Source organism: Chiloscyllium plagiosum, chromosome 5, assembly GCF_004010195.1.
Source record: "Chiloscyllium plagiosum isolate BGI_BamShark_2017 chromosome 5, ASM401019v2, whole genome shotgun sequence".
Lineage (NCBI taxonomy): Eukaryota > Metazoa > Chordata > Chondrichthyes > Orectolobiformes > Hemiscylliidae > Chiloscyllium > Chiloscyllium plagiosum.
Window position 1 is genome coordinate 85,181,043 of NC_057714.1, and position 23,663 is coordinate 85,204,705.

The 23,663-nt window shown below is 39.5% G+C and overlaps 1 protein-coding gene across 1 annotated transcript in view; it reads right to left on the minus strand.

Annotated features, from left to right (window-relative positions):
- Nucleotides 1–23,663, minus strand: part of LOC122550058 (ATP-dependent zinc metalloprotease YME1L1-like) — a 69,297-nt gene that overhangs the window by 10,234 nt on the left and 35,400 nt on the right. The window contains exons 7-17 of the mRNA XM_043690525.1: nt 21,063–21,146; nt 17,214–17,296; nt 17,042–17,132; nt 15,028–15,180; nt 14,802–14,934; nt 8,987–9,049; nt 8,365–8,477; nt 8,129–8,284; nt 6,863–7,014; nt 3,747–3,873; nt 2,261–2,334 (exon numbers count right to left, since the gene is read on the minus strand). Coding sequence (XP_043546460.1) covers nt 2,261–2,334; nt 3,747–3,873; nt 6,863–7,014; nt 8,129–8,284; nt 8,365–8,477; nt 8,987–9,049; nt 14,802–14,934; nt 15,028–15,180; nt 17,042–17,132; nt 17,214–17,296; nt 21,063–21,146 — 1,229 coding nt within the window. The remainder of the gene's footprint in view (nt 1–2,260; nt 2,335–3,746; nt 3,874–6,862; nt 7,015–8,128; nt 8,285–8,364; nt 8,478–8,986; nt 9,050–14,801; nt 14,935–15,027; nt 15,181–17,041; nt 17,133–17,213; nt 17,297–21,062; nt 21,147–23,663) is intronic.

A 23,663-nucleotide genomic window follows, 5' to 3' on the forward strand; every position in this document is an offset into this window, starting at 1 on the left:
TACCTCGACACTGTCCTATCCCTAGTCCAGGAACTCCCCACATACGTTCGAGACACCACCCACGCCTCCACCTCCTCCAAGACTTCCGTTTCCCTGGCCCCCAACGCCTCATCTTCACCATGGATATCCAATCCCTCTACACCTCCATCCGCCATGTCCAGGGCCTCCAAGCCCTACGTTTTTTCCTCTCCCGACGTTCCCAACAGTACCCTTCCACCGACACTCTCATTCGTTTGGCCGAACTGGTCCTCACTCTTAACAATTTCTCCTTCAATCCTCCCACTTCCTCCAGACCAAAGGGGTAGCCATGGGCACACGTATTGGGCCCCAGCTATGCCTGTCTCTTTGTTGGCTACGTAGAACAGTCGATCTTTCGTAATTACACCGGCACCACTCCCCACCTTTTCCTCTGCTACATTGATGACTGCATTGGCGCCACCTTGTGCTCCCACAAGGATGTTGAGCAATTCATCAACTTCACCAACACATTCCACCCTGACCTTAAATTTACCTGGACCATCTCTGACACCTCCCTCCCCTTCTAGGACATCTCCATCTCCATTAATGACGACCGACTTGACACTGACATTTTTTACAAACCCACCGACTCCCACAGCTACCTGGATTATACCTCTTCCCACCCTACCTCTTGCAAAAATGCCACCTCGTATTCCCAATTCCTCCGCCTCCGCCGTATCTGCTCCAAGGAGGACCAGTTCCACACAGAACATACCAGATGGCTTCCTTCTTTAGAGACCGCAATTTCTCTTCCCACTTGGTTAAAGATGCCCTCCAACGCATCTCATCCACATCCCGCAGCTCCACCCTCAGACCCCACCCCTCCAACCATAATAAGGACAGAACGCCCCTGGTGCTCACCTTCCACCCTACCAACCTTCGCATAAACCAAATCATCCGCCGACATTTCCGCCACCTCCAAACAGACCCCACCACCAGGGATATATTTCCCTCCCCACCCCTCTCCGCCTCCCGCAAAGACCGTTCCCGTTTTACCTGCACATCCACTAATATCATTTATTGTGTCCGTTGCTCCCGATGCGGTCTCCTGTCCATTGGGGAGACTGGACGCCTCCGAGCAAAGCGCTTTAGAGAACATCTCCAGGACACCCGCACCAATCAACCACATTGCCCTGTGGCCCAACTTTTCAACTCCCCCTCCCACTCTGCCGAAGACATGGAGGTCCTGGGCCTTCTTCACCCCCGATCCGTCACCACCAGACACCTGGAGGAAGAACGCCTCATCTTCCGCCTTGGAACACTTCAACCCCAGGGCATCAATGTGGATTTCAACCATTTCCTCATTTGCCCTTCCCCCATCTCACCCTAGTTCCAAATTTCCAGCTCCGCACTGTCCCCATGACTTGTCCTACTTGCCTATCTTCTTTTCCACCTATCCACTCCACCCTCCTCCCTGACCTATCACCTTCATCCCCTCCCCCACTCACCTATTGTACTCTATGCTACTTTCTCCCCACCCCCACCCTCCTCTAGCTTATCTCTCCACGCTTCTGGCTCTCTGCCTTTATTCCTGATGAAGGGCTTTTGCCCGAAACTTCCAAATTACTGCTCCTCGGATGCTGCCTGAACTGCTGTGCTCTCCCAGCACCACTAATCCAGCAACTTTTCTCTATTTTAACACAATGTAGCAAAGGTAAACAAGGACATCAGAATCAAAGTTAATACAGTAGAACCCCCGTATCCTCAAATTCGGATTCCAGGGTTTCAGTTAACCATGCTTTACTCTGGCCCGAAAATATTACATAGAACATTTCAGAAATAATTCCAGGGGCTGCCGGGGAGATAAGTTTCCCACAAAAATAATACGGTTGGCTATGATCCACAGTTTTGGGCATCAGCGGTAGGTCTTGAAACGTATCACCCATGGTTATGGGGGGACACCTGCACTTATTTTGGATAAGGATCAAAGAATGCACTTAAGGCAAAGATGAGGTGACTGATGTATGAAGATAAAGTGAAAATAGGTTGCAGTGGACTTGAAAATCTTGAAATTGAACTTCTATTTTATTCATTATGCTGAAAAAGGGTTAAAAGTAAAGTTAACAATCAACACAAACTGATCTATTGGTCCAGTGGAAAACAGCAATCTCAAAGGCCTGTTGACACATGGAGGACAATCCACAGACAACATGGAAGTTACTTTCAGCAGATCCAAGCTACTTTTACACAGAAATTCAAATTGGACTAGAGATTTAATAAACAAATAACACATTTATTTTACCTTATCACTCATTCCAAATTTTGTGACCATCAACTTTGCTATTTTGGTTGCATTATCAAAGTCACTCGAAGCACCTAGGTTAAAAGAAACAGTATTTCAGTTACAGAAGACAGACAAATGTTCTTCTTATTTTACTGTTAACCGGAGAGAAAAATGAGAATGAAACAAAAGGAAATTATATTTAAAAATAATATTAGCAAAAAGAGGACAAGTAAAAGCTTTCAAAAAACAGTAATAGTCAGTGGAAATGGTTTACATTATAAGTAACTAGGGTCAGTATTTACTGGGGAGCAACAGAATGGTATTCTAGACATTACAGAAAAAAAAAAAGAATATTGAAACAGAGAGAAGGTATTCCCCCTCACCTTAAACCAATGCCCCCAGTACTTAATTTTCACCCTGGGAAAAAGATTCCAACTGCCAACCCTGTCCATTTCGCTCTTAATTTTATATACTTCCATCAGGTCACCTTCTCAGTCTCTGACACTCTTGCAAAAACAATCTAAGTTTGCCCAACTTCTCCTCACAGCTAATATACTCCTGGTAAACCTCTTTTGCACCCTCTCCATATCTTTCCTATAGTATGGCAACCAGAACTGCACACAATATTCCAAATGTGGCCTCACTAAAGTTTTACTGAAGCTGCAACAGGACTTCCCAATTTTTATACTCAACGCCTCGAATGAAACCAGCAAGCATGCCATAGCCCTTCCTTATTACCTTATCTCGTTGTGTCACCACTTTCGGGCAGCTATGGATTTTCCAGAGCACTTTTAAGATGGTGCAAAGCAATAACAACGGAGATCCAAAGTGAGTGAAGGGTCCAGGCACACAGATTAACATCATTAACAATACCAAAAATAATTAAAAAGGCTAATAGAATATTGGGTAACTTGGGCCTGAATATAAGGGAATAAAAATCAAGCATCAGCTATACAAAGCCTGGCATGGATTGGACCTGGAGTGCTGAGCACAATCCCAGATGCCACACCTCAGAAAGGATATACAGACTTTGGAAAGGGAGCAACACAGGATTAACTAAAAAGCTACTTGGGTACTAGAAGCTATTTACAAGGAGACAGCACACAAACAATGATCGTATTCCCTGGAAATTAGAAGATTAAAGGGTAATTTAATCAAAAGTTTAAGATGTTAAGGGGGAGCTGACAGGATAGAGAGGGAAAAGTATATTTTCTGGTTGACAAGTTTACAACAAGAGAATATAGTCTAAAAATCCAAGCCTGACCTTTCGGGAGTGAAATTCAGCAACATTTTCACAAATGAAGGATGGCAGAAATTTAGAACAAATACTTCAACTGTTAATTTTAAATCTTTGGCTGATAGATCTGTCAAATAAAGATATGAATAGATATGGGACAAAAGTAGGTATATGGAGGTGGATCACAGATCAGATAGGAGGTGGTCTCACCGAATTACTAAATGGGTTGAATCACAAAATGGGATTTTATTGTTTCTTAATACAAGCCTGTGGTAATTTGTTCTGCTCCAAAGATGAGTTCTTCGGCTACTCTCCCACCCATGCTGACATCCATTTGTGCAAGCAATTGAGCTCTGGTTTCACTCCATCTGTCACTTTCTGGTAACAATGACACCTGAAAGAGAATTTTACTTAATACAAGCTCCTAAGAAACTGTACACAATACATTAGTACACAGTCCAATTAAAGTTTAAACACAAAGTACTAATTTTAAAATATAACAATTTCCACATTCCAAATCCAGTTCTATATGGATTAAACACAATCTTCCACTATTAATATAAACACACAATGAAGAATTAGCCATAAGAAACAATGATTCTGACTTTAGATACATTTTATCATGTGTTCTAAAAAGGACATTATCGATGTGGATACAAAATTGGCCGAGTGACTGGCAAAGAGTAGTACTTAATAATATTTCCTCAGAGTTGAGACAGAGTTTATAGTAGAAGTGCTCAGGAACTGGTGTCAGTAGAATTTCAAAGCTTATTAAATTTACAGAACTTGGACGCATTGAAAACCATGAAGAGATTAGTGTAGAACTTGAAAAAGATGGACAGATTTATGGAATGGGTGGAGAAGTGACAGGTGGAACATAAAGCAAAGAAGGGTGAAGTGATTCATTTTGTTAGAAAGAACATGGAGAGAAAATATTAAATAAGTAATACAATTCTGGGGTGGGCAGAGTCAGGGGGATATGGAGTAGCAGAAGGACCCAGGTGTATACATGTATTTACCTTTTAATGCGGCAGAGCAGATATGACAGGTTGGTGTATAAAACATATGGTACCCTCAACTTTATTGAAAGGGACATAATCTCCTGGCTCTTGTATTAAATATTAAATCTGTATATGACACTTGTTCAGTTTCATCTGCAGTACTGCATTCATTTCTGGCCACCACACTTTGGAAGGATGTGAAGACATTAAAGAAAGTACAAAGATTGAAGAATGACTGAGTTTCATAATTTGTATAATTAACCAAAAATCTCTCCAGACTCTTTTTGACCATGCTTTCAAATTCCCCATCCTAATCTTTACAGATCTTTCACCATTTTTTTGTCCTCATTTTCCTTTTCCGCCTTCCAGTTACAAATTCAATCTAAATTCAAGTTGGCACAATTATGCTGCAGAATTAAGAGAAGAAATATGGGCACTCGTTAAGAAAAACAAGACTTGAATGGGATTGAAATACATCATATTCAAAAGCATTTATGTCCTGATACAAGTGACTATTTAGTAATTTAGCAATTGGATAGGTATTATCGCTCATATAGAGTCATAGAGATGTACAGCATGGAAACAGACCCTTCAGTCCAACCCATCCAATGCTGACCAGATACCTAAATGAATAAATTGTCCTTTGGGAAATAACTTGTGGTTTAGGAATTTTAAAGGCAGGCAAATGAAACCACTTGATTGAGAAACTAGTAAACAAAGGATCATTTACTTCTGAGCTCTTGATAGAGATGGGAAATCCACAGTTATTGAAATAGGAATTAAACACTTATTTCTCAAATTAAAAGCACCATGGTAAACACTGAGGTTCTTACTGAAACCAGCAGGTCTGGAAAGAGGGCCATTAACTCCACCAGACATGCAAGGTATTCATGTGAGTCACAAAATAAATGGTATATTTTGAAGGCAATAGATAATTAATTAACATTTTTATTTGAAGCATCCCAAAGCATGCAGGGTTAGGAGATTCCTTTGCTTAAATTTGTGTGCGTCCTCATAGAAACAAGAGTGAGCAGTCAGCTTGGGTGGGGCTTTTTTTTTTAAATTCACCCATGGGATGTCAGTGTTGCTGCCTGGCCAGCATTTATTGCCTGTCCGTAGTTGCCCTTGACATAGTGGTGGTGAGCTGCTTTCTTGAATTGCTGCAGCCCACATGTTATAGTTAACCCACAATGCCATTCGGGAGGGAATTCCAGGATTTTGACCCAGTGCCAGTGAAGGAACAGTGATATATTTCTAAGTCAGGCTGTTGAGTTACTTGGGTGGTGTTCCCATCTACTTGCTGCTCTTGTCCTAGAGGAAAGTTGTGGCTTTGGAAGGTGCTGCCTAATGATCTTTGGTGAATTTCTGCAGTGCATACTGTCAATAGCACACACTGCAGTCACTAAGCGTCTATGGATGGTGTGTGTGAATGCTGGTAATGTGGTGGCCAATTAAGCAGGCTGCTTTGTCTGAGATGTTGTGGAGTTTCTGGAGTGTTGTTGGAGCTGCACCCCTGGAGAACACAGAGAAAGTGTCTGCCAGGATCTGTAAAGCAGCTCTGAAGTTTTGAAACCAGTTCTGGAAGGTCATCGGACCGGAAACATTAACTCTGCTTTCTCTCCACAGATGCTGCCAGATCTGCTGAGGTTTTCCAGCAAGTTCTGAATTTATATCTGGAAAGCAGCTATTGGAACAGCCTGAAGAAAGCAGATTGTGTCTGTCCAAGGCCAGGACAAGAAGTGTACAATGCAACTATGCTCAAAATGAGCTCAAAAGTCTTGAGGATTGAAGTAAAGTTGAAGGATCACCACCAAAAAGCTGATAGAAAGATCCCAAGAAATACTCTCCCTCAGAAAATAGCTAGAACATGGAAAAGAAACCAAAGTTTAGTCTCAGAAATTATTAAAACTCTCAAAATTTCACCATGTCAGAGTTGAATCAGGAAGTAAAAGAGGAATTGGATACTTAAGTCTTGACAGCCCATGATATTAAGTTAGTCGTGCTTACATTTCCTTGACCAATAAAGTAAGATTGTTTTGTGTAAAAACAGTGGAGTTTTGTGGAGAAGTTCTCTCAGATGCTCAAATGTCTCATTAAGCATAAACAGTGTCTACAGAGATTACTACACATTTTTTTCTGTAAGACAAGAAAAGTAACTTTTTGCATGTTATACAAGTTGAAAAAAAACGAATTGTCCCTTGCCAAGTATTAATAAACTACAAAAACTAATCTTGACAAATTGTCAACTTACAATACTGCAGCATTGTGGCAGTTAGCAGGTGATTTTCAAAATTCAACATTCAGGACAATTACTTTGGTTTTCAAGCTGAACCATCAAAACAGAATAATTTCTTACAAGCTTAAGTACGATTTAACGCTTACGTGTCCCAAGGTAGGTCCTCTTGGCATTATTGTAGCTTTGTTAATGGGCATAGCATTCTTTGTAAAATGTGCGACTATTGCATGTCCGGATTCATGATATGCAGTGATTGTTTTATTTTTAGCATCAATCTCAATACTTCTGCGTTCTGGACCTGTTGGCAACAGTCATACGTACATACAATATTTTCAAGTAAGATGCAATTTGAACAAATTGCCCACCAAAAATAGTTTTTTTAAAATCACATATTCAAGCTCCATAATCCATTTAATACTCAATTTCACCATTATATCTATTAAAGTTTTTTTTCCTTGTATAACTGAAATTAAAAGATATTAGAAGCAACAACTTTAGGGCCTTTTAAATTACTGAGCCAGCCTAGAAAGTAAACACTGAACATTTGAGAATCTTAAAACTTTACGATAAAAGATCTATCTCATACTGAAGTTTAATCCTTTTGAGTCATTGCTTCCAAGTATTCTCACATCCTTCAAAAAGTTACCCAAAAAAGAGAGACAATACAGAAATCAAGGTGCAAGGAAACACCTGAATGCAGCATAATTTCAGGAACAGAATGAGGGAAAAGAGATAATACTGTTACGAGCAATTGGTCATGTTGTCTAGAAATAAATATTTTTACACTAAGTTCTAACAGTGGTCTTTAAATGCTCATGGTTAGTATTTAATATTGCTTTACTAATGGTACCACCAAATGGCTTTTCACCAACACCCAATTACCAGGAATTTTCTGCAGCTTCTATCTTAGTCAATGTTTGCTTCAAAGCTCCAATATAAATGGGCGACAGCAGAGGTAAATTTTACATTGATTTGATATCATTAGCTGCATATTTTAAAACATATTACTAGATTAATGACAATGCATAGAATAAAGTTTCTATTATGAGTCCCAATGAAAGTTTGTATAGCTAAAGCTGTTTCTCCAAAAAAATTATTCTACATGCGTAGAAGAATTTAGTTAAATTGAACTTTTCCATTGACATCATGTGACAGGTACAGGTAACTTAAAATATGATTTAACTGGAGAGATGAAAGTTTGCCAACCTATTAAAAAGACAAACTTATTTGGACTAATTTTATAATGCAATAAACTCAGATACAGCTGATCTACCTAAACAGCAAGATAAAAAATATTTTCTAAGCCTTTATCTCGGATTTTCTTAAAATAGTAATGTGAAAGCACAAACTTAACAGATGAAACTCTGAAAGCTTTTAGAAAATCAAAATTCAAATAGCAGGATAGAACATACCCATAAGGATTTTGTCCTTGGCAAATTCCAAGTCTTTCATTGTGACTTGATCTTTTTCATCTACAGCTGCTTTTAGAGCAGCCTGGTTGACCAGGTTCTCCAGTTCTGCTCCCGAGAAGCCCACTGTGCCTCTGGCTATTATTTCTGCATCAATTGCTGGAAAGAAAAACAAAATCAAGTCATACAGAAAGTAAATTTGCAATAATTATTCATGTTAAGGAACATCTGTAACTTACCTGGGTCAACTTTAACTTTGCCAAGATACCACTTGAGGATCTCTTTTCGCCCTCTTATATCTGGTCGAGGAACAGTAACTTGCATATCAAATCTACCTGGTCGGACAAGAGCGCTGTAGAAGAATACATTAAAAACAAAGGCATCAATTTAAAATATGACCAATTTTGAGAGCTTTTGTTTATTGTAAATATCATATTAAAACACTTAACAGCTTGGTTTGTCAAAATTACTTCACGACTGTTCATCTAAGGTTCATTCAAGCTTATGTTTAGCAACAATTCATCAGGTGCACAACATTGTCAAGGCAAAATTCCGATTGGTGAGTGGTACTGCAAGTCAAGGCAATATAGTAACTACAATTGTGCAGGAATTCTTTGACATCCTGTTGCAGAATGCATCAAGAGCAACTGAATTAAGGGTCAGAATAAAATAATGTTAATCCTTTTACAAAAAACAGTATGTTTAATTTAAACAAAATCTTAAATTATAATGATGCCTATATTCAAAGACTTTCCTTAAAAGGAAGTAGCACTTATGCACCATGTTTGCTACAAATATATTACATGTTAAATTTAGAATAAATAACTACAATAAATAAATCAAAGTTCAATTTACACTTACTTATCCAATGCTTCAGGAAAGTTTGTAGCTCCGATTATAATGACACCTTCATTGGGCTTGAAACTAAAAAGATAAAGAATCTTTACAGAACTAGCTATTAAATGCTTTTGCAATTAAAAAAGCAATTTTCAATCATTCCAATATTTGTCACTTTTATGCTAGTGTATTTCCAATCCTTAAAAAGAAGTTATTTCGGCTACAATACAGAATGCCATATGCACATTTGCCTTGACCACTCAAACATAACTTAAGAAAAATGCACAGCACAATTCTACAGGTGAATGCTTTATCATTCAGTAGCTCAGTGGTAAAATGTTGGTGCGGTGTGGTCACATAGGTGCAGCAACACACAAACAAAGTGAACACACAGATCAGTCAGCACCTTGAGTCTCTTCAAGCCTGATCTGATTGTAACTACAAATTTGTATTTCTTCCTGTTCCCGATAACCTTTCACTGCCCGCTTAACAGGATGTTCTGAAGGGTCACTTGACCCGAAACATTAACTCAGTTAATGTCCACAGATCCTGCAGATTTGCTAAACTTCCCCAGCAATTTCTGTTTTAGTTTCAGATTTCCAGCATCCACAGTTCTGTTTTATATTAACAAGAATCTATTAACAAGACTCTTTGTTTTATATTAACGAGAATCTGCCTTGAAAACATTCAAGGGGCTCTACTTATATTATCTTTTCAGGAAGACATCGCCCTCAGAAAAATAATTGCCCATCTGTTTTAAATGGGTAATCCCTGATCTTTAAACAGTGACCCCCAAGTCAAAATATTCCCTTCATATCTAGCCTGTAGAGTGCCCTCAGGAACCAACATGTCAATCAAGTCACCTCTTATGCTTCTAAACTCCAGTGGATACAGCATATTCAACATTTCCTCATAAGACAGTCCACCTATTTAGGTTTTGTTTTAATAAACCTTCTCTGAATTTTGCCCAACATTTTTACATAAGGTGACAGGTACTGTGAACAGTACCCCAGAAGTAGTCTCATTGGTGCCCTGTATAACAACCTTTTTACTTTTGTATTCCATTCTCTTTCATGATAAATGAAAACACACTTAGTTTTCCTATTGCTTGCTGCCCTGCACCATGATTCATGTACAAGCATTCTAGGATCTCAGAATTCTGCAACCTCTCACTATTTTAGATAATAAAGTCAGAGTCATACAGCACGTAAACAGAGCCTTTGGTCCAACTAGTCCACGCCACCCATTTCCCAAACTAAACTAGTCCCACCTACCTGCATTTGGCCCATATCCCTGCAAACCCTTCCTATTCGTGTACTTATCCAAATGTCTTTTAAACTTGCTAACTGTACCTGCAGCAACCACTTCCTCCGGCAGTTCATTTCACACACTAGCCAATCTGAATTTAAAAATAGTTGTCCGTCTTGTCTTTTTTAAATCTTTAACCTCTCACTTTAAACTTCCCCCACCCTAGAGAAAAGGCTTTTCACCTTACCTAAGTGTTACGACATGGCAGTGAACCTCTCTGTTAATGAAACCAAACACCCAAAAAAGTTCACCTTGCCTGGTAATCTGTTAAAATATGAGTGATAGAGAACTCCCAAATTCCATTCTTTAAAGAAAATAATATCAATTTATTCTTTACCTCTAAAAGTGAACATTAAACAACAACTATTGTTGTTGTGGCCCCCCCCCCACCCCCTTTCTCTTAACAGCTCAATTGGGTTTTAGTTTCCTGGGGCTTAGTTTAAACTGATTGGCTAAATTTGAACTGTTGTCAAAACACCAACCAACTCAGGTATCTATTTCACATATATTACATATTTTCAATTTTCCAATACTCAGACTGCTAGTTAATCATATGACAGATATGTGTAAGCTGTCTGCAAAACAGCATTTATTCTCTCTTAAAAGTACAGTAAACATATGCCTCTCATGGTTTTATGAACTTACATAAGGTCACCCCTCAACCTGCTATGCTCCATGGAAAAAAGGTCCCAGTCTACTTTTATAGCTCAAACCCTCCATTCCTGCCAATATTCTGGTATATATCTTTTCTGAATCTTGCTCAGTTTGATTATATCCTTCCTATAGAGAGCGACCAGAACTGTACACAGCACTCCAGAACAGGCCTCAACAACATCCTATACAACCTCAACATGACATCCCAACTCCCATACTCAAAGGTCTGAACAATGCAGGGAAGCATGCTGAAGGCTTTCTTAACCATCCTGTTTATCTGCGACACAAATTTCAAACAATTACCTGAACCCAGGATGTCTGTTCCACAACATAATATTCTCCTTTTTCTATTCTTCCTGTCAAAGCAAACAACTTCATAATTCCTCACATTACATTAGCCAGATCTTTGCCAATTCACCCAATTTAGATTAGATTAGATTACTTACAGTGTGGAAACAGGCCCTTCGGCCCAACAAGTCCACACCACCCCGCCGAAGCGCAACCCACCCATACCCCTACATTTACCCTTTACCTAACACTACGGGCAATTTAGCATGGCCAATTCACCTGACCTGCACATCTTTGGACTGTGGGAGGAAACCGGAGCACCCGGAGGAAACCCTCGCAGACATGGGGAGAACGTGCAAACTCCAACAGTAAGTCGCCTGAGGCGGGAATTGAACCCGGGTCTCTGGCGCTGTGAGGCAGCAGTGCTAACCACTGTGCCACCGTGCCGCCCACATCTCTCTGAAGCATCCTTGCTTCTTTTTCAGTTTGTTTTCCTGATATCTTTGTATCATCAGCAAATTGGAAGCCATACCTTCCATCCCATCATTCAAATCATTTGTAAAAATTGTGAACAGTTCAAGTCCCAGGACAAAAGCTTGTGCCATATGATTCCCAACATCCCACTTATCCAATAAGATATATTTTTGCCCATACTTCCTCTTAGTGCTAGCCATCCAATCTTCTCTCCATACTAATATGTTATCCACTTAACCACGAACTGTTATTTTTCACAATAACCTCTGATGTGACACTTTATAAATGTGTTCTGGAAATCTAAGTACAGTACAACCACAAATTCCACTTCATCCAAAGCAGGTATTACCTCCTTAAATAACTCCAATGAAGTTGTGAAACAAGATTTCCCTTTCATAAAACAACATAGATAAGTTCAAGGTAATAAAAAAAAAATCAAAGTGCCCTATTAGAACTTAATAAATGAAAGCTTCTAACATTTTCCTATGATGGTAAGCTAACTGGCCTGCAGCTTCCTGTTTTCTGAGTGATTTGGAGGTGCCGGTGTTGGACTGGGGTGCACAAAGTTAAAAATCACACAACACCAGGTTATAGTCCCACAGGCTTATTTGGATGCACTAGCTTTCTGAACGCTTGCTCCTTCATCAGGTGGTTGTGGAATACAAGATCGTAAGACACAAAATTTATAGCAATTATATATTGAAAAAGACCTGGATTGTTTGTAAAGTCTCTCATCTTTTAGAATGACCATGTTGGTTTCAATTCTTTCATATGTAAATCCCAGGACTTTTTAAAAAAAGTTATCAAGTCGGCCCAGATAATGCACTGAAGGTGTGAGGCTGTCTGTGCCCCAAGGTTCAGACTGATTCTCATCTACAAAAAGGGACTTAGAATCTTACATGGATTATTGCAGTTTTTGAGCAAAATAAAATGTAATTCTGCAAGTACAAGTTCACCCTTGGCTGATAGCCAAGTTCGGTACCCATGAGGATGACCTCAGTGCGGACCTTTGTTCATGTCACACTACAGGTGACCCCACTGCACAAAAATACACTACCTCTCACTCCCACTCTCTCACACACATTCCTACAGACCCATACACTCACACAGATCCTCTCTCACACACCCAAGCACTCTCTCATATGCTCACACATAACACCCACACATGCACTCTCTCACAGACTTGTACCCCTTTACACTCTCAAACACTCGTACCTTTCTGCCCCACACAACCACACACACGAGAGTTTGTGGGTGCACTGGTACTATTCCTGATATGTATGGAGATCCTATTCCTGATACACACCCTCATCCTTTTTAACGTGAGCAATGGGTGAAGGATCCTGCTGTACAGCGACACTCTGTGTCTCTGGGTTTGGTCTGCAATGTTCCCATTACTGACCTGATGTATTATGTTGAAGGGAATGCAAGTTGCTTTTGATTCTCTGAATCTTTGCTATTTGATTCCAATAGTTGAAAAATTATCTGCTTATGAGGGGCCACTCCTGCGTCATGTCTGGTTGCTTTTATTTAATTTCCTTCCTTTTCAATATTGGTCACTGCATTGAGTACAGGAGTTGGAAGGTCTGTTATGGCTTCACAGGAAATTGGTTAGGCCACATTTGGAATATTGTGTGCAATTCTGGTCTCCCTCCCATAGAGAAGGTATTGTGAAACTTGAAAAGGTTCAGAAAAAATTTACAAGGACGTTGCCAGGATTGAAGGATTTGAGCTATAGGGAGAAGCTGAACTGGCTGGGGCTGTTTTCCCTGGAGAGTTGGAGGCTGAGGGGTGACCTTACAGAAATTTATAAAATCATGAGGGGCATGGATAGGGTAAATAGACAAGGTCTTTTCCCTGGAGTGGGAAAGTCCAGAACTAGACGGCATATGTTTAGGGTGAGAGGAAAAAGATTTAGAAGGGACCTAAAGGACAACTTTTTCACGCAGAGGATGGTGCATGTATGGAATGAGCTGCCAAGGAAGTGGTCGGGGTGGTAAGGTCACCCCTCAGCCTCTGGCGCTCAAGGGAAAATAGCTCCAGCTATTCAGTGTACTGGCATGATAGAACATAGAACTGTACAGCAAAGGTATGGGCCCCATTGGTCAAGGATTTTGTGCTGAAAAAGACACCAAATTAAACTAATCCTTCTGCCTGCTCTTGGCCCGTATCCCTCCATTCCTTGCATATTTAGGTGTTTCCCTCCATTTCATTTTATTCATGAATTAGCAATTGGCTAACAGACAGAACACAGTAGGGATAAATGAGTCATTCTTATAGGGACATGCTGAGACTAGTGGAGTACCACAAATTTCGGTACTTGGGTCCTAGCTGTTCACAATATATATCAATGATTGGAGGTGGGCACCAAATGAAATAGCTCCAAATTTATGGATTACATAAAGCCAAGTGGAAATGTAAGCTGTCAACAAGATGTAAAGCAGTTTTAGGAGTAGTTGAACTGGCTTAATGAATGGCAAAACCATGACTGATGAACAATAAGATAAAAATTGTGAGATTAGCTACTTTGGTAGGAGAAACAATATACAGAGAATTCTTAAGTGGTAAGAGGTTGGTAATTGTAGGTATACAAAGGGGCCTGTGTGTTCTCATTGAGAAGTCACAACGGGTAATATGCAAATTCAGGTATTTAGGTAGGTCAACAGAATGTTAGACTTTATTTCAGGAGAATTTGAGTACAAAAGTAGTGAAGTCTTGCTTCAATTGCATTGCAGCTTGGTTAGACTGCACCTGGAGTTTTTTGTGCAGTTTTGGTCTCCTTACTTAGGCAGGTATTGCCACCATAAAAAGAGTGCAATGAAAGTTCATTAGATTTGTTCCCAGGATGCTGAGGCTATCCTATAAAGGGATTTGATAAAGTGGGCTGGTGCTGTTCAGAGCTGTTATGGAACTAAATCAAAACAGCTGTATTTACACTATAGACACCTGCTCGTTCAGTTCCAAACACCCTTTTCTCAATTCTCACTGAAGGGTTCTGATAATTTTCACAGCTCAAATAAAATGATTTGGAAAGCAATGCTACAAAAACGGCCATACAGCTGGGCTATTTCGCTTCAAAATTTACTTCCGGTAGTGTCCTGGAAACGTTTCTTACCCATCCATCTCTGCAAGTAGTTGATTTATGGTTTGTCTCGAATAGGGATGCATTGGTGATTCTATTCTCTTTCCACCAACAGAATCTAGCTCATCAATAAAGATGACACAGGGTGCATTTGCTTTTGCCTCCCCTAAGTTACACAAAAAGAGCAGGTTAAACAAAAAAATAGCAAGTGTCAGAATTTTACTGCAAAACTTAAATTTTTATATTCCAGGACACATACTAAACAGATTTCTTATCCTACTTGCTCCAACACCAACAAACATTTCATCAAACTCTGATCCTGATGCATAATAGAATGGAACATCTGCTTCGCCTGCAACAGCTCTCGCAAGGAGCGTTTTCCCATTTCCAGGCGGTCCAACTAAAAGAATGCCTGAAATTAAATAGAATTGGACATTTTAAGTTTGATTAAATAGCATTAAGAAATAAATGATATCAAAATTCTAAGCAGACATGCTTATGCATCAAACTTTGTTTTAACCAGCACCTTATCAACCAGCACTCTTGATAAACTGGCAAAAATTATATCTCATATACTGTGATCTATCATGATATCAGAGCATTTATGCTGTAAGTAAAGTATAACAGTGATGGGCATATTCCTTGCATTACATTTATTATTTCTGTTCATCTCTACATTGATTTTAGAATGTGTTGATGTTTTTACATAGATTTTTCAGGATGCTGAGGTCTCAAAGCTTCATATGATTAGGATTTACTAGGGTTATGCATACCCCTTGATTATCCAGAATATTTGATCAATTGGCATACTCTTCGTCCCATAGATGCCAGTTAATAAATAGTTTGCTGCACTAAATATTTGTTTAAAAACTACGCTACAAAATTAGAAGCATTAATCAGGCACCAATAACCAGTTGCATACATCTGTTTAAATTATCTGATGCCAGTACAAATATTTCTACATAAATCATGTGAAATAATTCTCAAATCAATAAATAGCAACTCTTGAAACTTGTCAAGTCCTTTTCTCAGCTTATAATATATCCTAAAATAGAAAAGAAAGGGGTGCTCATGGTCATGAATGAGCAGTGAACCAGTCCTCATTAAAATCTTTTTCCAAAAATGGACAAATAGCTTAATTTCAGGTGAAGAGAGAGTGACTACCCTTGATACCATGGCAGCATTTAACCAATTGTGGAATCTAACAGCTCTAATGAGGCTGAAGTCTAAGGGAATTACAGGAAATTTTTGATTGAATGGAGTCATATCCAGCACAAACCAATTATCTCAGCTGTACATGTTCCTCAGGACATTGCTGCATAATAACCATTTTCAGTTCCTTCAGTAATGACCTACTTCAACAACTCAAAAGTTAAGAGATGCTCTTTTGTGATTAAAGTGTTCAGTTCCTTTCAAAACACTTCAGATAAACAGTAGTCCATACCTACATGCAGCAATATTTGGACTACATCTATGTTTGACTTATAAGTGTCAAGTAACATTTGTGCCAGACAAGCACCAGGAACAATTATCTTAAAAAAAACCCCACTAAACATTTCTCTTTTATGCTAATCTGATTTCGCTGAACTACTGAATTCTCCACCAAATTGTTACTATTAATCAGAAACATAAATGGACAAGATGCATAAATTCTGTGGTAAATTATTCTCCAAAGCTTATTATTTACAAGGGATAAGCCAGGAAAGAGATGGAATATATTCCATTGCATTGAGTACAGTTCCAACAGTTAAGATAATTGATACCATCCTGGACAAAGAGCCTAAATCAATGAGAACCCTCCATCACACCATCAATCTTCTTAGGCATAATTACTTCTACTATAGCTGCAGGGTGTATCATGTAAGATGCACTATAGCAACTAACCAAGTCTTCTTTCAAGACCAGACCCTCCACCACCAAGGGCAGGGGACACATGGGACTGCTTGCAAAACAATGTTCCAAGTCACCCACTATCCTGACTGGGAAACATATCAAGAGTCAAAATCCTGGAGCTCCCCTCCTAATAGAACTGTGACCAATGCTTCATCACAAGCTGCAATCTGAGAATAAATTATACAAAGAAGAATTCGAGATGGGTGATAAACATTGGCCTTACCAATGATGTTAACATCCTATGAGCTGATAACAAATTCTTCTGGCAGAAAGTTCACTCATTAGAAACAAACCTTTTTTGGAGTCAGTTGTAAAGAAAATATTTAGAAACTTGTGATAGTAAAAATGCATTGCTGAAGGTATAATTACCAGCTGCATACCTTTAGGTAGTTTGCCTCCTAATGCTGTGAACTTCTGAGGATTTTTCAGAAATTCTACGACTTCCTGTAGCTCCTGTTTTGCTTCCTCCACCTGGTGGTGAACCAAAAGCAATATTTGTAAATGAATAATTTAAAATTCAATATGCTTACGAAGAGTAGAAGCGTTACTTACCCCTTTCACATGTTCAAACGTTACATTTTTCATCTGAATTGGATCCACAGCTGCATCCAGTCCTGATGTAGTACGAAATCGTACTGTTGGAAAAGGAGGTACAAATTGAAAGACTCAATGTCTACAAACTTCCCACTTAAAAGCTTACGGAATCTCAAAACTAAACTAAACTAGAAATAGTGGTGCTTGAAGTTTGATTCTATCACTGTTTTGCCCATCATTCACAAAATGAACTTAACAGTACAACACAACTGAATACCTTTGTAGAATACAATGATTATTTCACAGAGTAAGCAACTTTAAAATAAATAATTGATATGATTGCACATTTTGTTATAATAGAGGATTAAAGAGGTGGCTTTACATTCCTATCAGGTAAAGCTTTTAAACCAGAAGTTAAAGTCCACACTAATTACAAATAAAAGAACCAAGAACATTCAGCTTGACTGACTTGCACATTATTTCATTTTATAAAACATTGGATAAATTTGAATTTTTCAACTGTGATCAGGTTGGAACAGTGGGGTCAACCTGATTCCAGTCAGCTTTATTTTAATACATTCATGGAACATGGGTGTTGCCTGCTAGGTCAGCATCTTTTGCCCATCCCCATTCAGAGGGCAGTGAAGAGTTAACAATATTACTGTGGGTCTGGAATTACACAGAGGTCAAATTGGGAAAAGGATGGCAGTTAACTTCCCTAAAGTACGTAAGTGAACAGATGTGCTTTTCTGACAACCAACAATAATTTCATGGTCATCATTAGACTCTTAATTCCAGAATCTTATTGAATTCAAATTCACCATCGGCCACAGCAGAATACCCCAGGTTCCAAAAATATTACCTGGGTCTCTGGATTCTCATGCCCTTGGCCACTTAACCTCTCTGAGAAATTCTGCAAAGATTTCAAGTAACAGTTATGTTTTACAAAAAACACAGTAGCTTAAATTTTGAAGTATGAGCAGTCGAGTGCCTTTCATGCATTTCAATTCAATTTATTTTCAAATCCAGTACATATGACATTCTCAAATTTCATTTTAAACTTGTGGTAAGTGGATCTCACCAGCTCGGCCAGCATTTAATACCCATTTCTGGTTGCCCCAGAGATGGCAGTGGTGGGCTGCCTTCTCGAACTACTGCAGTCCATGTGCTGCTAGTAGATGACAATAGGGAGGGAATTCCATGATTTTGACCCAAAACACTGAAAGGACAGTGATACATTTTCAAGTCAAGAGGTGAGTGGCTTGGAGGGGAATTTGCAGGTGGCGGTGTTCTCATGTGTCACCTGCTGCTCTTGTTCTTCTAGGTGGAAATGCTCATGGGTTTGGAAGGTGCTGTTGAAGGAGTTTTGGCGAATTTCTGCAGTGTAGATGGTACAGACTACTGCTACTGAGCATCAGTGGTACAGGGAGAGGATATTTGTGAATGTGATGACAATCAGCTGTTTTATCCTGGATGACGTCAAGATTCTTGAATATTGTTGGAGCTACATTCATCCAAGCAAGTGGAGCATATTCCATCACACTCCTAACTGTGCCATGTAAATGATGGATATTCTTTGGGGAGTCAGGAGGCCAGTCACTCACTGCAGGATTCCTAAGCTCTGACATGCTCTTACCGCCACTGTGCTTATGTGGAGAGTCCAGGTGAATTTCTGGTCAATAGTAATGCCCAGAATGTCAATAGTGAGAGATCCAGTGATGCTAACACCAATGAATGTCAAGGATTGATGGTTATATTGGTCCTTATTGGAGATGACCATTGCCTGGTATTCCTGTGGCACTAATATTTCTTGTGACTTTTCAGTCCAAGCCTGGAAATTATCCAGGTTTTGTTGCATTTGGGGTGCTTCAGTATCTGAGCAGTCATGAATGGTGCTGAACATTGGGCATGTTTGCCAATGATTGCACAATCTGACCTGATGATGGACAGTAAGATGATTTGCCTGAGGACACTACCCTGAGGAACTCCTGCAGAGATGTCCTGCAACTGAGATGACTGACCTCCAACAACCACATGATCTTCCTTTGAGCCAGGTATGACTCCAACCAGCTGAGAGATTCCCTCCCTACACTCCCTCCCGACACCCCACCCCCACCGCCGATTCCCATCAACTCCAGTTTTGCAAGAACACTTAGTTTCCACACTCAGTCAAATGCAGCCTTGATGTCAAGGGCAGTCACTCTCACCTCTGTCCTTGTTTGAACCAAGGCTTTACAACCTTGTGGTCAGTAACCCAAATTGGGCCTCAGTGAGCAAAGCAACTATATTCCTCATGGCACTTTCTATCACTTTACTGACAACCGAGAATATATTAATGGGACGGTAACTGGCCGGGTTGGATTTGTCCTGCTGTGTATTTACAGGACATACCTGGACAATTTCTACATTGTCATGTAGGTGCTAGTGTTGTAGCTTTAAGAGCTTGGCTAGAGGTAAGGCAATTGTTTGAGCAGCAAGTCTTGAGTACTACTGCTGGGATGTTGCCAGGGCAGCCTTTGCAGTCAGTATTCAGTGACTCCAATCATTTCCTGATATCACGTGAAGTGAATCAAACTGGCTGAAGACAGGCACCTGGAGATGCTGGGGACCTCTGGAATAGGCCATGATGGATCATTCACTTGGCACTTGTCTGACGATTGTTGCAAATGCTTTAGCCTTATCTTTTGCACTGACGTACCAGGCTCCTATTATTGAGCCAGGGTGAAGCCTGGCTGGATGATAACGGTGGAGTGAGGAATATGCCAGGCCATGAAGCCAAGAACAGTGTTGGCATACAATTCTGCTTTTGCTGAATGCCTACAGTGCCTCATGGATGCTCAGTCTCAAGTTGCTAGATTTGTTCAATGCCTGTCCCATTTAGCATGGTGATAATGTCACACAATATGACTTCACTTCCACATATACTGTGAGGTGGTCACACTTAGTAATACAGTCATGAACAGTTGCACGTGTGGCAACGAAACTGGTGAGAATGAGGTCAAGTATGCTTCTCCCTGTTATTGGTTCTATCACAACCTGCCAGAGACCTAGTCTAACAACAAGGTCCTTTAGGACTCAACCAATTCAACTGGCATACTACTGAGCCACTCGTGGTGGCAGTCATTGAAATCCTCCACTCAATTTATTCTCTGTACTGACAGAAATCATTAATTTTAAGTGGTAGAAGGGTTTTAGAAGAATTAGCAAATTTCAGTGGCCTACTGAATTACCAGTCTTTGACCAGATAACCTGGATATTTAGAGACTGAATGCACTCCGAAAGATGTTCATTGGAACCTGTCAGACTACTCAATGCACCCACTGTGTAGCAATTGCTTAAAAAGTTTAAAAACTTCCAACGGGCAATTAACCTGCATTAAAGCAGCACGACTTCTGGGAAGATTTACTCCAATGCTTGTCAAACTGCATCTTTTGGTTTGGATGCAGCACTGGAATTTGCACTTGTGAAGTCCTGGGAAGGTAAGTGGGCATTTTAGATATTAGCATTTTTACATGTTAAACATAAAAGATCAGCCACCATCATACTGAAAGACACAGCAGGCTCAAAGTGCTGAATAGCCTACCCCTGCTCCTAGTAGCTATGTTTTGTTTAAAAAGGGTTGGCAATGGACTTTCATTCCAGATCAGACTATTAGAGTTCTTGTTTTCACTAGGAACTAGGCAGGGATTTTTGAAGACAGAGCTAATACTATACACACCACAAATTCACTCCTCTTATACACAAAATATGCAATGATACTTCCAAATACATATTTACTAGTACTTCAATGAATTGATCAGCAAAATGTTTCTTTTAAACTGTATATTGTTCAAAACTACAAAAGCAAAAAAGTCATTGAAATATTACCAGATAAGAACGGGGTTCTGGATAGGCCATAAATTCCAAGCAAGAGAAGGAACAGAAGAATTAGTCTCGTCCTTCTTAAAGAATCTGTGGCAAGCAGAATTTTAAAAAGAGTGATGTTAATTAAACAGGAGACTTTGAAGTACTAGCTAGTACAGTACTTTTGAGAATACCAGTAGAACATTCGACATATTACTGATAACGTTTTACTCCTGTAGTTACTAATATGAGCTTTGTCATTTTCTGTCTTACTCTAAGTTTCACCGATTCATATTTTCACAGCTACTATTCTGTATCTTAGTCTTGCAACTGTGTTCTTTCTAAATTGGTAATCATCCATGTTAGCTATGATCAATCAGCCCAATCTGATCTACTTCAAATATCATGCAACTTGACACTTTCGCTCAAACTTTGCTGAAATCCTTAATGATGACTTTATTACTTGCTTTCCATAATCACAAAAGTTTCAGTTTATCCAATGCCTTGCTGCCCACATTCTAGCTGACCAAATATCATTCCCCCATCATCCATGTGCTTGGTAATCTACAGAGGCCACCAGTTCAGATATGTCTGCACTGAAAATTCTCATATTTGCTTTCAAATATGTCCTTAGCCTGTGGGTCCCTACTTCTAGATATTTTTAAACAACCTGTTCAAAGATGTGACATATCTGTGAAGCAGCTGGAACTTGAAACTAAGCATTCTGTGCCCTAGGTAGGGACACAACCACTGCATCACAAGAGACCTTCAAGTACCCACCTCTAAACTGAACTTAATTGCTCCATAATTAGCAGCTCCAACTGCCTAATTCCAAAGTCCTGATTTGCCTTCCAAAATAGGTTTACGTGCTTAAAATTTTTGTTCCTCCCTCATTACATTATTTAAAATCTAACATTGCACCAACATCTCCTTATATGGCTCTTTGTAAATCTTTGATTCATTTTGCTCCTGTAAAGTATATTGGAACGCTTTACTCTTTTAAATATGCTATGTATATTCAAGTTGTCGCTGAGTTACATTGGTATTTCATTTTTTTTTAGAAAGGATCAGTCAGAACTCTAACTCTTAAAAGTTGGAGCTCGAAAGCTTTCACAGTAAAATTCTTAAATGGTAGATTTTAAGCATGGGAAAACAAAATGAATATTTCTGCAGCTTTTCAAATATGTATACATTCAAAATGTATATAAAGTAAACATACAAATTAATGGTGCCCTTTTTCTCTTCCCCAGTTCATTCATTACTCCATAAGCCCACCGAATTATAAGATATTGGAGCAGAATTAGGCCATTCAGTCCATTCAAGTCTGCTCATACTCATCGATAATCCCTCCCTTGTTTTTGTTATGAATGAATTCAGATTTTAGCCTCTCAGTTAATAACGTTTCCATATTCAAATGCTCTACAAATATTTCAAGAGGCAATCCCCAAACATAATTTATTTTTAATATCAGACTTGAATTTGTTCTTACTTCAAATATATTTTTTTCGCAAATTCATTTGAATCCTGGAAACAAAAGATACCAATATTGAACCCACATGGTTCTAGCCATATATTTTTTGCAAGATGTAAACACTATACCAGTCATATACAGATACCCACATATTCCTCCTCTTTCAATACATTGTTGGTTACGTGGCCTATGTTATTCATCTTAATACTGAAAATGTCATTAATTATGCTTATAATTTCAGGCAGTATGGTGGCTCAGTGGTTAGCACTGCTGCCTCACAGCATCAGGGACCCTGGTTTGATTGCAACCTCAGGCAACCGCATGGAGTTTGACATTCTCCCTTTGTCTGGGTTCCCTCTGGGTTCTCCAGCTTCCACTCACAGTCCAAAGATGTGCAGGTTAGATGCACTGGCCAAGCTAAATTGCCCATAATATCCAGAGATGTGCAGCCTAGGTGGATTAGTCATGGGAAATGGAAGGTCTCAGGGATGAGGGTAGAGGAAATGGGTGGGTTGGAGTGGGATTCTCTATGGAGGGTCGATGGGTCAAACGGCCTGCTTTCACACTGTAGGGATTCTGTGCTTCCAATATCCACTGACCCCTCAACCACACAGTCCATTTCAGATTCCATACTCCACAGTCAGGAATTCTCCATTTAACAATGGGGGTTTTACGAAAATCTATAGGAAGCCTACCCACTCCCAGTTACTTGCAGTACGCAAGTAAACACTTCAACCTGTCACCCAATTTTGCAGTGTTTGCTCAAATGACTATTTCATTGCCAGAAGTTCAGAAATGTATTATTTTTCTCTATCCAGGGTTCCATTTTGGGGTGGTCAACAAGGCTCTTGGCTGCACTTAAGTGGCAAGACTCGCACATGTTGCTGATTCACTGATTAGCCCTTGAGGCTAGTTAGAAGGCAGTTAAGAGTCAACCACATTGTTGTTGGTCTGAAATCATGTCAGAAAGAGCAAGAAAGAATGTTAGATTCCCTTCCCTAAAGGGGAACAACAACTAACATTGATTACATGGTCATCATTGGACTAGGCTTTTAATTCCATAGGCATATTGCATTCAAATTCACAAACAGTCATGATAGGATTCAAATCCATGGGTCCAGAACATTAGCCTGGGATGTTCTGGAATACTGAAG